This window comes from Colossoma macropomum, unplaced genomic scaffold (genome assembly GCF_904425465.1).
Source record: "Colossoma macropomum unplaced genomic scaffold, Colossoma_macropomum, whole genome shotgun sequence".
NCBI classification, from domain to species: Eukaryota; Metazoa; Chordata; class Actinopteri; order Characiformes; family Serrasalmidae; genus Colossoma; species Colossoma macropomum.
Genome location: NW_023494795.1, coordinates 25129084 through 25146169, shown reverse-complemented (window position 1 = coordinate 25146169; position 17086 = coordinate 25129084). Strand labels below are relative to the sequence as shown.

At 37.8% G+C, this 17086-nt stretch overlaps 1 protein-coding gene across 1 annotated transcript in view; it reads left to right on the top strand.

Moving 5' to 3' along the window:
- rgs6 (regulator of G protein signaling 6) overlaps positions 1-11953 on the top strand; it is a 127902-nt gene extending 115949 nt beyond the window's left edge. Inside the window, exons 15-18 of the mRNA XM_036581982.1 lie at positions 3054-3240; positions 7033-7122; positions 7726-7779; positions 9003-11953. Of these exons, the coding sequence (XP_036437875.1) occupies positions 3054-3240; positions 7033-7122; positions 7726-7779; positions 9003-9053 (382 nt within the window). The 3' untranslated portion in view covers positions 9054-11953. The remainder of the gene's footprint in view (positions 1-3053; positions 3241-7032; positions 7123-7725; positions 7780-9002) is intronic.
- Positions 11954-17086: the final 5133 nt, after the last annotated feature.

Below are 17086 nucleotides of genomic sequence, written 5' to 3'. Positions count from 1 at the left end.
CACGAGCCAGTTGAGTAGAATTCATGACTGAAGCTCTTGCCATCCATGCTCTGATAATGAACCCTCTTTCAAAGTCACGTAGGTCTTTTCCTTTTGCCTTTTGATCAAAAATCATCATCACCTGAGCCAGCTCAGCATTTTCTACATGCTGCAGAGCATGGTAGGATGTTAATTGTTTAATTGTGTCATGCAGTACAAATCATCATGTTTCTTCATTCATTAAAATTTTAACTTTAATTTGTCAAGCCTTCCCAGAAGAGTAGAGTCTGTTACTGATACAAAGGGGAGACAAACTTGCTATTAACACCCTTGTTTTCAGACAAAACACTGGATTAGGAGGTGTCTGTAAAGTTTTGGACGTGTTGTGTGAGCAATTTTTTTTACTTTTACCTTTGTACTTTTGCTCAAGTTGTTTTTTTGGAAAGGTATTTTTCCATTTACTTGAGTTCACTGAAGTGACAATACCTTTGCTGGAGAACTGTTTTAGAAATGACATACATTTATATCAATCAAACTATATTCCTGGAGCTGTTTACATAAACTAGAGATGGTTGAATTCTACTCCGGTGCACTGTGACCCAATTTAAACGCCTGCGTGTCACCAAAGCAGCTCTGGGCTAAATGAATTCAGATATAGGAAACACAGCTCTTCTGGTGTTCACCAGGCGACTGTCCTTGCTGCTGCCTGTGACAGAGGATCATTAGTGGGTCAGAAGGGATCAGCGGATCTCTGTGAATGGGGCCTGCCTGGGACAGGAAGGCCCTGAAGTGAGCTATAGAGATAACACTGAGATCATGGAGCCTCGGAGCAACTGCAGCAGAGATAAAACGGTGCCTGTCTGTAGCCACCCTTCTGTCTCCACTCTCCACTATCTGCCCTATCTCCTAGCCTCAATCTAATAGCTTCTAGGGGAGCTGTCTTATGCAGGCCTATGCCACTTATGAAACTGTGAGGCGAGTGGATATGATATGTACTCTAGACTGCCTGGCTCTCCCTGGGGCTCCTCAATAGCATAAAATGCTTCAATATTGCTGCCTCGGCTGAGATCAATAGAGATACAGTGGAGTGTTATGTGAGGACAGAGGGAGAAATTGAACATTTTGCCTCCTCTCTCTCTCCTCGTCGTGAGTACGGGATGTTCTCTACACAACTTAGCTTTGTGGTTTATGAGTGCACTAATGGAAAAAGTACCACTCTGGCGATGTCAAGTAGTGTTCCAGGGTTCCATTATGCTGTGCATGTAGTACATGTAGTTTATATTTAATCATTTGTTTATATATCCCTAATTTTACCAGGAAAAGCCCATTGACATATTTTTAATTTGTATTTTTTAATTCTAAAGTTCGGGTCAGGCCTAGGATTTATTTAAAATAATAAAATTTTCAGGCAAAAAATTATTTATATGAATGTTATTCTGCTTGTTTCTCTTTACTTTTATTCAGTAAAGTAATTTATTATTTATAACCACTTTGCTAAGGATTTAATACAGTTAGTTTGCAAAACATGCTACCGATAAGTGTGCACCAACTATTCTTTGTACAGTAATGGGAGAATATAGGACTGGAACCTGGACTAAAGATCTGGTTTTGAAGACCTCTCCCATAGAAGAACCACATGGTTTCCTTTTTTAAGTGCTTCCATAAAATGTAAAGGCTGAAGGAAGAATCCCTTGAAGCACCATTATTATAAAGGTCTTCAAACATTTAAAAAGTGCTTTACACCTCCAAATCTCTTTTCCAAACATGCTGCTCTAAAGAACCATCTATCTAAAAGTTCCTTAGTGGCAACACCAGATAATGAAGTTACAACATAATTTGTGAAGTTTACAATGGGATAGTACTTAATAAAGCTTAAATAAAGCTTCTGGAAATCTAGTTCCACCAAATGACCTGCATCAGAGGTTGTGAATTGGCTGGATCAGAGGCATTAGTGCTTGGTGAAGGGGTGCAGCATGTTAAATAAGTAAAGTTTCAGGAGGAGGGTTGGTGACCATTTCTATATAAGTAAAATATATTAGATTAACACAATTTTGTCTTTACAGATCTTTGGCATGTAGAGTGTTGATGATATATTTTATATTCATGTAGAAAAAATTATGTACTTTAAGGAACTTGGATGCATTATTTAAAGAAACAGTTTGGCATAAATGCATAAATAAATAAATAAATAAATAAATATAAATAAACCCAAGTTACCACTTACCCCAGCCATAGTCAAAGTTTGCGCCATTAATTTACAGCTGCAACTATGAGGCTAACATTGCTAACACTCAATAATCACCTAAACCCAAAAGTCACCATTTCTGAAAAAAAAAAAATACATCATCAAAACTCCTCTCAACCCAAAACCACACCCAGCTCTTCAATAAGGTCACACAAACTTTGTTTTTATGACATATGGTTTAGGACACCGTGTGACTTACTGTGAACTATAAAAATGAACATCACTGGCACAGGCAGCCATTTTAAACAACACCAGGGCTGTACTCACAAAACAGGACTGATCTTGGAACAAATTTCTCTTTATTTATGACAGTCATTGCACAAAAGCTGATTCTAGATCAGCACTCATTCTCTTTAGGTGGTTTGTGAATAAAGACCCTGTTGTTTAAAAAGGCTGCTTGTAGCATTCAGCTATCCAACAAGGTTTTGTTCATTTTTATAGATTACAGTCAAACTCAGCTCTAAATCACATTGACAAGTCTGCGCAACCTTAAAAAGACCTGACTGTGGTATGAGCCTGTTAAGAGATGTTTTGGTGATGTATTTTTATACAAATGGATTGTTTAGATGACTAAAAAGTTCTAGTGGTTGTTAGCAATGTTAGCCTTGCAGCTCCAGTTCAAAACCAAAGAAGCAAAATTTGTAACCTAAGCATGTCTTGACTGATCAGCTAGAACTGGGGTAAGTGGAAGTGAAAATTTTGTAAATTAGATTTCTTTGGTTACTTTGGCTACTCCTTTAATGAGTGGACATTACCTGTATGTAAGAGATATGTTGAGAACATGTGTCAGGGCTTTGGTAATCTAACCTGAGTGGTGTTGTCTTCTTAGATTTTGGTTGGCGGTGCAGGATTTGAAGCGGCGCCCCCTGCAGGACGTGCCAGTCCGCGCTCAGGAGATCTGGCAGGAGTTTCTGGCTGAAGGTGCTCCCAGCTCCATCAACCTGGACTCACACAGTTACGAGCGCACCAGCCAGAACCTCAAAGACCCTGGCCGCTACAGCTTTGAGGATGCCCAGGCAAGTCTATTTCACTGACCACATTTACTGCAGAGAACAAAATAAATCATGTTGGCAAGGCATGATTTGGTTCTTAGAGGTTACACCTGAGTCGTTAAAGATAATTCCAAAGTTTAGGAACCTGTAGTATTGTAGCCTCCTAATGCAGGCTTCATAGTGGGATAGAAACCAGCATCTACACTTTGAGAGAACATTTTTACCTTATTATCCATTTAGTCTAACTTCTCTGACACACTGGGTAAAGCAATGCAAATGCAGAAGTGCAGGCATGCATTCAAAAACAGTTGTTAAATCACAGTAACAATAACAAGTGATTGAAATCTGAAGGACACTACCATTCAAAAGTTTGGAATCCCTGTTTTTATTGGTTATGAGGCCAATTTGGTTACAGGTCAGTGTATAAAAGTGATTTTAATATGTGAGTCCTGTGCAACTCTCAGGTTTCAAATAATTATTAGGATACTAGTAAGCTGTAAATAAAAATTAAGACATTTTATCTCATCACTCTGTCATGATGAATAGAGTGTTAGAAGATTCTAATTTGACTGAAAAAACTATAGCATGGAGAATTACATCATAATATTAATATCCTGAATTCATTGTAAATCTCAAGGTGGTCAGCTTGACAAAAAATGAATGTAAATAGATAAATACAGTATAAAATACAGATATTTATTCATCATAACTTCTTGTTCACAAAATACATGAAATATTGAATAAAATGACTAAAAATACCTTTTGGCAAGTAGTTGGTAATATTTAAATGTACATTCGATATGTTGTTAAAGTACATACATTGTTAAAAAGTTAATATTGCACGCATTTGCTTGCTCAACATTATACCTAATGATAAAATCTATGAATTTTCAGCTTTGTTTGTAACTTTCTTCAAAACTAGATGCGTGGACAGAATTTGAGATTGTGTTACTTAAAGCTACACTGTGTACATTTTGGAGATTTGTAGCCCTCTTTGGTGGGAATGTGTAATTGCATGCATCATGCAGAAGAGCATTATGTAGTGTAATTTTTGTAATGAGCAGATGAATCTGATGACTTCAAGCACTTTGATAGTGTATTCAGAGAAAACTCAGTCAAAGGTCATGTAGTCATGTCATGAAGGACATGTCTTCTGAGGATGTGAATGAATTATCTACTATTGTGATCGTATCTCCATCAGTATGCTGTTGATTTTACATTTGAGACCTAAACATGTGGTGTGCGAGAAAAATGTTTGGTTTAACAAATTCTTCTGAAAAAGCTCTAGTTTGGTAATGTGCTCTTCCACTCATTAACTGAGATCTTACACATCTTCTCTTTTGTCTTCAGTTTGAGAAGTGAGCAACAATTCACTCTTTCCACCAGGCTCTTGAGAAAATTGAGCAAGTATTCAGATGTAAAATTACACTACAGCATATTGTAAAGATTTTCAGAGGCATCCCAGGCGTAGTAACAGTTGCGAGGCTATGAAGGACCAAATGGGTAAACCAATTTGCTACAGCACCACCCTGAAGCAGACCAGTACTGCATCTGCACATCTCTAGATCATCAAGAATACCAAGGACAGAATCTTGCTGGTTGTGGGTGAAGCAAGCTAAACAATAACAGCATAACATCATAATAAGCAATGCTTTAAAATAAATAATTATTTTCAGGGATGCCCCACAATTTTGATTTTAAGACATTCAGGGGATCCAAGAGGTTAATTAGAGGCCCAAGACCCCCCAGAACCCTCTATACTTTGCACCATGGATGTGGTCTGAAAATCTCTCGCGAAATCCGACCAAATGCCTTTGACTTTTAACTTTGTATTTCAGGATTTACAGGCCGACTTGTAATAAATTTTAATATGCCGCTTTAATAAGAAAACCACTTAAAAGGCAGAATTAACCATTCTTTCCCTCTCTGTTAATGGGATAAAGTGACAAATGGTTTGCACATTAGAGATATTTAAAAAACAAATCTTTAGGTTTTGACAGATAGTAGTTTGTGGTCTTTTGAATTCAGCAGAAACAAATCAGTTGTTGATCATTAAAAGTGGCTTTCGAGTGTCAACAGCACTTAAGGACAGCCTGAGCTACAGACTGTTTTCTTCAGCGTTTTGGTAAATGAAAGGAAAGCATCCTCAGAATGGTGTGAGTGCATTAAGAGTGTATAGGTCTTGTTACACACTTTCAGGATCTTCTGGAGACACTTCAGCTTGTATGAGCCTGCCTCTCTCACTAAAACCCATCATTACATATTCAGTGTTCTTTGATTTTGTATTCTTGATGCAGAAAAAAAACCTGTTTCCCTTTGATTCTTGACTGAAATTTATCCAGAAATAGTCATAATCTGTCAGAGAAACAGGCCCACAGTTAAAGCAAACTAGGGTGATTTGCATTTCTTGATTGTAAGTTGAAGAGCAGTGTGCTAATTAAATGACATATTAAGCTACATTTTAAATACAAATGTAATAAGAGTAAACAACTACTTAAATATATTGACATATAACTACATATTAAATAAATCTACCAATTATAAGTACAGTATATTAGGCTAGACTTCACTACATGTATGCTTGCATGGCAAGCAAAGGACAGCTGCATTAGTGGGTAAGAACAGACACTTTTTATTAAAAAATATATAAATATGTAAAACATTGGCATACTGCATGTGGGAAGGTTAGAAATTTGGCTTAGGTTTCACATTGGTGCTAGTAATAAATAGCATGGTGCAAAGTGAGCCAACCAACCCTATGACACTTCCATTTTCTTAGATGTATTTAATTTGTCAGACCACAACAGCAATTGTGTAAAAATCAAAAACAAACATACAGCTATGCAATCTTCTTAGACAAACACTGGCAATACTGAGATTACTGAGATCAGTAAGAGATCAACAGTTTGGGGCCCTTTCTTGTTTCAGTATGACAGTATACCACTGAGCACAAAGGGAGCTCCATAAAGAAATAGTTTGCCGAATTTGGTGTTGAAGAACTTGACTGGCCTGCACACAACCTGACCTCAACCCCCATGAACATAGATTGGGATGAACTGGAACACTGAGGCAGGCCTCATCACCCAACATCAGTGCCAAACCTTACTGCTGATTATTTGATTAAATAAAGGTGAATCTCTAAAGCATGTTACAAAATCTGGAGGCTTCTCAGAAGAGTGGAAACTGTTGTAGCAGTAAAGGAGGGATAAACTATATTAATGCCTTTGGTTTTGGAATGAGATTTTCAAAAGCACATGTGGATGTGATGTTGAGGTGTCTGCATACTCTGCATACTGTGTGGTGGTGCAAATTGTGCAAACTGGTTCATAACCTTCCTTTCTCCTCTGCATTCTGGGATTTTTTGTTTAGCAGTGACATTTGGCAGTGCATATTACTTTGTCAGATAGAGAGTAAACCATGTCAAAGATGAAAAATATTTGGGTTTATTCTTGGGCTGAGAAATTAGCTGCATGATTGCACCGCTTAGGTTTCTTTCCCAAAACAATGCACAGTTTACCTGCTGCCTCTTTGGGCTCAATATATTTCTGTATCAGCATATTTTCAGACAAAGACATATTCCCTTTAAGAGAAACTTGCTTACATATCAGCCAATTAATGAACTGGAATAGCCCATGATTGTCTTAACAAATGACTCTCTGAGGTTTACTGTTTCTCTTCCTCTGCTACAAGTTCTGAGAGGAAAAACTTTCCCTTTATTATAAAATTTGAACTCAAAATACCTGCACAAAATCCATCCCCATTCCCTGAGAGACCTATCGGCCCCAAAGTAAGCCTTTTTTATCTTCTCATTCTCAGGACCACATCTACAAGCTCATGAAAAGCGATAGCTACACCCGCTTCTTGCGCTCCAGCACGTACCAGGACCTCCTGCTGGCCAGAAAGAAGGTGCGTCAAAACCTCAGTTTCATTTCACCCAGAATCCGCATGCCCCGGGGGAGGGATATGAAGGCTAGCGTTTGCAGAATTCTGATGCAAGCTTTCATGCCTGCAAGCATCATTTTTGGGACACACAAGATTTTTTAGGTTTCTGCTTTGTCTTCTGGAGAGAAAGCATGCAACGGTTCAGAACAGAATTCATGTTATAACACAGAATTTACAATTCATATCTCTGCCAGTGTGAAAGCTTTAGACCCGTACCCAAACATCTCCCTGTCCCATAATCCTTTATACACTTCACTAGTGGCCAGGCTACTCTAAACCAAGGGAGATTTATTTATGGAGATTTATAACCTCTACTTTATAGCCAAAAGATATTATATTTGATAATCAGTTAAGAACAGTGAGCAGAGATGCTTTAGAATTTGTCATACAGCAGAGAACTCATAATTTAATAAATGAGAAATTGGAGTTTTAGTATTTGATGATGTATAAGAATAAAGAAGTTACAAGCCTTCATTTATGAATATCCCTTTATTATCCTTCAAAAAGTAGGATGTTGATTATAAGGTGACTTGAGTGACGCTTGCTGTCTGTGTACCTTCTCTACAGCCTGAAAGTGAACAAGGCCGTCGCACCTCTCTGGAGAAATTCACCCGCAGTGTGGTGAGTGGACCTGAACCTGTTCTGAACCTGATGATGCAACAGAATAATTTGTTGTTAGTTGCAGAATGAAGTAGACTGAAAGCTCTTCAGGCATAAGCAAGAACTTATGTTAATGTACATTTTTTGAAGATCAAATCAAATTTTACAATTGAGTAATTTTGTCAACAACCAAAACAACGATGTTTATTCAAGTAAAAAAAAATTCTAACAAATTTCTGAGTCATTATGCTACTTCTTGGTCACTATTGTAATTTAGGCAAATTTGTAACACTGACCATGTCCACTGAAGCTCGTGTTCAGGCGGCTCTCAGGTGGATTTGATCTTTTTATCACAGGCTTTTTGTTTTTGTGTAGTTTTGTGGGAAAATGGTACAAAAACAGCTGTTATCTCTTGAAAAAGAAATTAAATGTATTTTATCCATGTTAATGTCACTTCCACACTCTCAGAACTTGTATTGTACTTGTTAGGGATATTAATGATTAACTAATTAACCGATAACCGACAAATACGTAAATGCTCGACCAGTGCTCTCCATTAAAAAATTTCCGATAAACAACTGATAATTGAATAGTCAGGTTTTTTCATTTAACTTGCTGACCATCCAGGCGTTTTTGAATCGTATGCATGAGAACGCAAGAAAACAAACTGTGTCTGAAGCCTTACTTAGTGGTGCATAAATCTAGGTTTTCTAGAGTCAGTTATCATCACACTGATATGATGAATTCCATGCTTTTTTAATCATTGACCAAGAGCTGACCTGACCCTCAGGCGCGTTGTAATCGAAAAGTATCTGCTGCTGATGTGAACATTTTGGCATTTCTCAGCAAAAATGACATTTAGGACATTTACCCACATGACACAGTGCTAAGGTAGGCTACAACTGACCCTCTTTCAAACATCATGTTGCTTCTGTTGAGCCTTAAGCTATAGCATACATATGCAAAAATAGCCTTGTTATGCAAAAAAATTTAAAAGTCACAAGTTACCGAATTTACGTTGATTGTTGTATAAAGTATGCATATGCACTTTAAGCTAGCTCTGGTCAGACTATACATACATACAAACATACATACATATGTATCCCTAATAATGGTTGGTTATCAGTAAAAAGAATTTGCCAAAATTTGCATCCCTTGTACTTTTTGGTCAGTGAAAACATTTCATTTGCATTTACCTGGATGGATATTGTCTCAGTATTGCTCACTGTTTCTTGTCTTTCCAGGGTAAGTCTCTGACGGGGAAGCGCCTGACAGGCCTCATGCAATCCTCCTGACGAGGCCTGGGACTGGACTAACCCAGCCAAGCCCAGAGGAGCTGCGGTCTGCTGGGGTGGACGTAGTATGACTGTAGTCATCTACTCAGCCAACATATGGACCAGCTGCTAGCTATCCTGACAGTGCAGCTATGGACTCTAGATGGCATGCAATAAGTCAAAGAAAACCTTACAAACGGGGACAGTGTCATCTGTATTTAACCAATTATATACAACCTTTGATTCAGCTACAATGACTGCACATATGAATGTCAGATTTTTACTTCCAGGATTACCATGTGTTTATTTGATATTTCTTACCAGCAGTGATGGTGGGAATGAACACCCACTGCATTGATTGCCATTTAAAATAGCCTCTACCCCCAGTTCATCAACTTTTTCATGACTGGAGATGTGAAGAGTGGTGATATGCTAAGCCAGTATGTGAGCGGATGGTGGTGCGAGTGGATGGTCCATAGGGACGTGTGCCTTCTAGGCTGCAGAACATTCCAAAAGAAGAGAAAAAAGTAGCAAGGGCTCCTCGTCTCTGTGTACTCTTGGCAAGGTTTGCACAGTTTTGATATGACTGTATTGTGTTTGTAAGAAAAGCTGTTTGAAGTGTTAATGGATGCAGTTCAACCTAGCTGGATTCTGATCGACAGTCTGATTTGAACCTTCTTCTTCTTCACAGTTCATGGAAACAATATACAATGTACAATGTTGTTGCAGGTTTTGCTACATTATGAAATTCCTGAGCAGAGATGTGCAAGGAGCACATGGGTATGACTATGACTGTCCCAGTCAATCTCGCTGACGGATTAACACTTTTTAGTACAATAACCAAACACGTGATAAATTCTCCTACTGACATTTGCGGGTGTATAAACCTCAGTTCCAAAAAAGATTACAGTCTGTGACATGCTAATAAAATCAGAAAGCAGTGATTGGGAAATTCTGTTTGACCTGTATTAAATTGAAAACAGTATGAAACACAATGTTTTATGTTTTATCTAACTTTATATATTTTTTCTAAATATTTATGCTCATTGCAAACTTTAACATGTTGCAAAAAAGTTGGGACTGGAGAATGTTTACCACCACCTTTCCTTAACAGCACTTCATAATTATTTGGGGACTAAAGACCCCATATTATCTAGTTTTGCGGAGTTTATGCCATTCTTCAAGTCTTCACCTATGCAACCATACAGGGCCTTGGTTGACATATTTTGTGCTTATTATGCGGCACACGTTTTCAGTGGGAGACAGGTCTGGACTGCAGGCAGGTCAGTCTAACACCTGCTTTCTCTAATTGCACAGCCATGCTGTTGTAACACATGCAGAATGTGGCTTGGTGTTTTCTTGCTGAAACAAACAGGAACATCCCAGAAAAGGACATCAGTGTTGCCCCAAAATGGATATGTACCCCTCAGCTTTAATGGTGCCTTCACAGATGTGCAAATTACCCACCACATACCCCACACCATGACAGACCCTGGCTATGCTGGTATGCTGGTAACAATTGGTTGGTACCTTTCTTCCTTGGTCCGAAGAAAGCAATGTATATTTTTCCAGAAATTATCTGAAAGGTTGACTTGTGAGACCACAATACATCTCCACGGTGCATCAGTCCATTCCAGGTAAGCTCGAGTCGAGCGAGTCAGTGGCGCTTCTGGATATTGTTGACATATGGCTTACATTTTGCAAAGTATAGTCTTGTAATTGTGGATGCATTAATAAACTGTGCTTACTGACCATGGTTTGTCAAAGTATTCCCAAACATGGGCATATTGTACCACCTGTTTAAGGTGTTTTTTGAACATTTAACAACATTCCCAGTTTTAAATTGCTTCTGTCCCAACTTTTTTGGAACATGTTGCAGCTATTAATTTCAGAATGCATATATTTACAAAAAAACAATGAAGTTAATAAGGTATAACATTACAAATATTGTCTTTATACTGTTTTCATTCAAATACAGGTCAAAATGGATTTACAAGTCACTGCTTTTGGTTTTATTTGTATTTCATGTACATCCCAACTTCTCCGGAAATAGGATTTGTAGTAAAATGAACAAGTTTGAAGGGTTTATTCATGAATATTTTTTTATACAAAGCATCTTAGCTATGAACTAAAAAGAGAAGTAATCTACCTAAACCTAATGTAGAACTATATATGTGTCAAAACCACAGATGTAGCTGGTCCATGTTAAGTGTATTCATCTAGCTTGCCTGCCCAAATGAAAATGTAAATATAGTCTGAATGTTAAAGATGTATGCTTCAAGAGTAGTATTATGAAGGTGATAAAACACACGTATATTATATTTCACCCCTCCAAAGATGGTCTGCACACACAGAGGACCGCAATTAAGGACAAAGTCCTTTACTTACAGCAGAGACTGTCCAGGCTTGTGGACATTTAGGTTTTCAGCATTGCCTCATTCAATCTGCTGGACCTGGACTGCTCGCTATTGCTGCCACTTGTGGAACGTTGTGTAGCACTGCCAGAAATGCATATAAAAGAAACTACAGACCCTCTAAAGCCCTTACTGGTCAATAATCAGCTCATGGACTGCCAGGCGGTTGGCCGAGAGACACTACGGAACGTGTTTTCTTCTTGTGTTTCCAGCTAGAACTGCTTTGTTGACAGTGTATTTAGACTGAAGCGGTGGAAAGTGTATGTTTGTATACGTATTGCAGCCACTCCGCATATAGAGAACGCTGTGTAGAAGAAGTTTGAGAGTGAGTATATAATTAGAGGCACAAGTGCTGAAAAGAAGCACAAAACTATGCATGGGATATTTCTAAATGATATTTCTTTACAGCTTTTAGTTTTTTCAAAGATAAAAATGAGTATTAGTGAATCACGATGATGAATAGAAGGACGTGACGTCCAGAGTAAACTAATAAATATTCAGTATCTATTTGGAGAGTTCTGATTTTCTTCTTGGGTTCTTGCTTATTGTTATTGTATTGTTAGTCTAAAACATGCTTCCTGAGAGGCATAACTACACTCTTAAAAAAGATGGTTCTTCAAGGGTTCTTTAGTAAAGAAAATGATTCTATGTAGCATCACGAAAGCGTTCTTCAGATTAATGGAGAATGTGCTGTAGATGGTTCTACATAGAACCTTTTTGAAAAGGGTTCTATATAGCACTAAAAGGGTCCTTGTATTGTTACAAGCTTGACATCATAACGATAGAAGATCTATTTTTGGTGCTATATAGACCACTTTTCAAAAAGGTTATATGTAGGACCATCTATCAATTTAATCAATCTGAAGAACACTTTCATGATGCAAAGAACCCTTTAGTCATGCAAAGGGTTCTCTGAGTGTTAATGGTTCTACATAGAACCATTTTCTTTACTAAAGAACCCATAAAGAACCATTTTTTTCAAAAGTGTATGTCAAAAATTGTTAACCACCAACAGAAGTCCATTCATTAGTGTAGTATGGGTGGTATATTAGGGTGGTTTTGGACACAGTGTATGCCCTCTGTATCCACCCCAATAGCAAGAATACAGTGGGCCAGTGTTGGCCCGCTAATGGCAAAACTGGAGGTCGACTGACTGTTTGCTCAGGGTTTTCTAGGCGGCCCACTGGTGGTTAAGTAGAGTATTAGACAGAATGCCACTTTTAATCGCTTATTTTACACTCACAGTCTAATAAACCTCTTTTCCTGCATTTCTTTCTTTCATTATCCTTAAATTAGTTTAGTAAATAATTTAATCTAATACATTTGTCAGCAATAACATTTTTAACAAAATCATTTTATATTAGACGTAGTCATTATTTTTTTTTCTTGCAATTGTAATATTTCTCTCAGATTATTTTACAAAATAAAGGCTGTGAGCATTTCAAATCTGTTTGAGGAGATTAAAAACTAGTTACACATTTTACACAGTAAAATAATCTGGGTGGTCCAAAGGTGGACAAGCAGTGACAAACAGTCAGCAGGGTGCTTATCAAGCCAGTGTACCGATATATGCTCACTATCTGGGCACTTAGCTTTTATGCACCCTTAAAAAAGATGGTTCTAGGGTTATTTAGTAAATGCAATGGTTCTATATAGATCCATGAACATTCAAAGAACCATTTGCATGCTTAAATGGTTGTTTGCATAGTGAAATGTTTTTTTTTTTCAGATTGATGGAGAAGGTGCTGTATATGATTCTCTATAGAACCTTTTTGAAAACAAGCTTGATATCATAACAGTAGAACTCTTTTTGATGCTATATAGAATAGTATATGGTTCTTTATAAAATGGATAGTTCCAGTCCTAAAATCTGATTGGCTGAGCTGCGTTCAAATCCTTGTGCTGTTAATGGAATAATCTTTGACTGTAATGCTGCTTGCATGGACCACCAAGTATATTGATATATATAAAGAACCGCTTTTTGTTTCAACTGAGGGGCTTAAACTAGAACTAGGCTGGTCAGATATCCCAGCAAACACGGAACATTGTCACAATGTTGTCTACAGGTGGTGCTGTTTATGTTGTCTGAACAAGATTCTCAAACATTGTCACAGCCTTATTATTAAGTAACACTGCTGTGTGGTATTATGACTACCTGTTGACAACTTAGCAATATTCCATGAAGTTCCATGAAATAACACAATGAGGTTGTGACATCATACTGACAATGTGGCCACTGTGTTGTCACAATGTTGTCAGATAAGGCTGTCACAACTTCCTGAGGAACTACTATCAAACTTGTCACAATGTTGTGGGCACCAAAACAATAGGTTGTCATAATGTTGTCACAACGTAACTGTTTGCTGGGTAAGGACACCCTCCCCCACGACAAAATCGCAGTAACGCAAGGCCTCTCGTGGCTTATTGCTTTAATATAGCACCTTTTTAAAAATGGTTCTATATAGATGTCAAGCTTGTGACAATAGCAGAACCCTTTTAGGTGCAATATAGAACCATACTGACATCCTAACATCAAAAGAGGAGTGTATGACAACATTTTACAGAAGATTCATATTCACTTTACTGTTGAATGTGCGCCAAGGGACTGCTGGTGTGGCTGGATGACAGATGAATAAACAGGTGCATAGGCAGGCAGAGAGATGAGGTTAGCTTTTACTCATTGTTAAATAATAAATAATTCTGACTCAAACAGAGAGACTGTAGGAAAACAGTTTGTTTAAGCTATACAGACAGGAGTGGCAACATCAGCTTTATGATTAGTAAGGGTAATGCACTACAATTAGGACCACCCAAACTAAGAAAGAGAAAGGTTTTGGCAAACTGTAGCATTGAGTCTGCCATCAGATCAACCAAAGCCTTTATAATGTGTCTGGTCCACCATGGGAGGAAGTAGTACTGCCTGCTCCCAGCAAAAAAACCACAAAGAAAAGAAGTTACATAAATAGAAGCAAAACAAGAGTTAACATTGGTGTTGCTTTCACTGCTGGAGGCAGCTCTTGACAAGTATAGGGATGAAGTTTGATGCTGAACTTGCAACGTTTCTTCTAGACTGGTAAGTAAACAGGGGGAGGAGTGAAGAGAGAGGAGGGACTGTGTAGAGTATGAATTCAACAGATTGCATGTATCTTACATTTTGCTCCTTTAAACATGGTGAGGCTCTCAAGGCATGCCTCTCAACACACTTCCTAACTAACTATCTAAAGTTAACCTAAATGTTTATGTTAGACCAGGGGTACTCAATCCTGGTCTTCGAGATCTACCACTCTGCAGCTCTGTCCCTGATCTAACACACCTGATGCAGGTAATGAAGGCCTTCAGGGACCTCTGAATATGAGAACCAGACGTGTTGGATCTGAACTCTCCAGGGTGGTAGATCTCCAGGACTAGGATTGGGCACCCCTGTGTTAGACTATGTATGATTTTAGACCAGTGGTGTCCAACCCTGGTCCTGGAGAGCCACCTTCCTACAGAGCCTATTTCCAGCCATAATTTGTCAAACCTGCTCCAGCTAATCAACCTCTTCCCGAGTCCCTGGATCAAATGTATTAGAGTTAAATAAGGGGCAGGGCAGCTTATTGGATGCAGGTTAAAACTAAACTCTGCAGGAAGGAAGCTCTCCAGGACCAGGTTTGAGGACCACTGTTATAGGCTTATAAATAATACATTTTTCATGTTGCGGGTTATGATGGATGAGATGCATTATGAATAAGATGTCAGTACTGTCTGTGTAGCATTGAAGGAAGCTAACTGGTGAGGTACAGTTGTATGCAAAAGTTTGGGCCTCCCAAATTGGGTCAAATTCCATGTTTTGTTGATTTTGTAAGTGAAAATAAGTTAACTCATACAACACTTCTGCACATTTCTAATACAAAACTACTGTTTATTTGTTGAATTTAACACACAGAAAACAAAATGTTGCCTGTGCAAAAGTTAGGACACCTTTTTTGTTAAAAATCTTAAACTTAGTAAATAAATAGAAATTGTACATGAAAATTTAGCTGAAAATTGTTATATTTGAGTGTGTTCCCTGCAGAGGATGTGTGAACTTATTTTCAGAATACATCAAAGAAACATTTGAAAAGAGGTGTTCAAATGTTTAACTGTATGTTAAATAATTAGATCATGGGTCTACTATTGTGTCCTTATGAGGAGCCTAATAAAGACTTTAGGCATGAGCCCCAGTGCGAAAGCCCCTCTTCCCACAAGTAGTTATGCCACTGTTCCCACGAGTAACAAGAAAAACTGTAAAAGTAATGATATAAAGTGTCCATTTAAGAATATTAAGGGGTTCAGTTGCCATGGGGTCCCCCTGAACTACAGGCCCCAGTGCTATTGCCCAATCTGCATGGCCTGTATTTATGCCACTGTACTCTCTATAAGTTATAGATCTGACCAAATGAATTAACAGTCAAGTTAAACTGAAATTACATGCGTAGTAGTGCGCCCATTGCTGCTTGAAAGGCTCTGTTGTGTTTAATTAATTAACCACTCAAAGTAATTAGCCTTCAGTACAAATGCTTTACATCCATTATAATAGGTTTATCTGAAATGTCTGGAAATGTTTTTGTGAAGTTCATTAGAAGTCTAAGGTACTTCTGTGAAGTTTGCCTTTGTATGTGCTGACCTCTAGTGTTAGATATGAGAAGTGTAACTACATTCATGATCAACTTATCAAAGCAAGCACAATTTTCAGTTAACTTTGAACCATTTATTATACTTAAAACAATGAAACAACAAGGATTTGTTAACAACATATGAGAGGGAAAAAAACTAATTACACAAACAGTAAATCAAGTCTAATTTAAAGAGAATCATCTGCTTGTTTTTCTTTCCTCCAAATTTGTATATTCATCCACATTTCCTGACTTACCATGACATCTGATCAGAACATCTCCGGAAGCTCTTTGTTCACTAGGATCAATGTAGACAGCCCTTGCCAGAGTCAGATGAAATATTCAGCAGATCTGAGGATTTGCAGCATTTGCCTTGATAAATTGGCTCTGAAAATAGAGCCTCTAATGCATTATACAGACCGTAGGAGGGAAGAGAGGCAGCAAGCGAGAATATCCAGATGGAAATAGAGATGCTAATATATCATGAACAAAGAAATACAAAATGGAGCAAGCAGATGTTTCACTCTGCAAGGTGTTAAACTTTTGAGTGCCTTTTCCCCTACAAAAGAGAGGAGGTGGCTACAGAACTTTCTAGAGTGACTCACACAGTGGAATGTTTTCTGAACAAACCAATTAGTCAAACACTTACGAGGAACAAGTGGAAATTTCTCCTAAAATGTTCATTTCAATGCAAGCAACAACATACACGTTAAACAGTCAGCTGTTTTCACATAAAAATACATATGGAAACAAATAAAAGCTCAGGATTTAGAAGGAAACATTGTGTACACAGATATGTGGGTTTTCTTGGCATGGGGAAGCACAACTGTCTAATATCTATAATGCAAAACATACATACATATGCAAAACATACATACATAACTAATCTAAATCATGATTGTCTGTGGAAGATATACACTGAAAAAACACAAAAACGTTTTGTTCCAGTCTTGACAAAGTTATAGGAGCTCTATATAGCATTAAATACATTTTTTTAAAGTAGCCA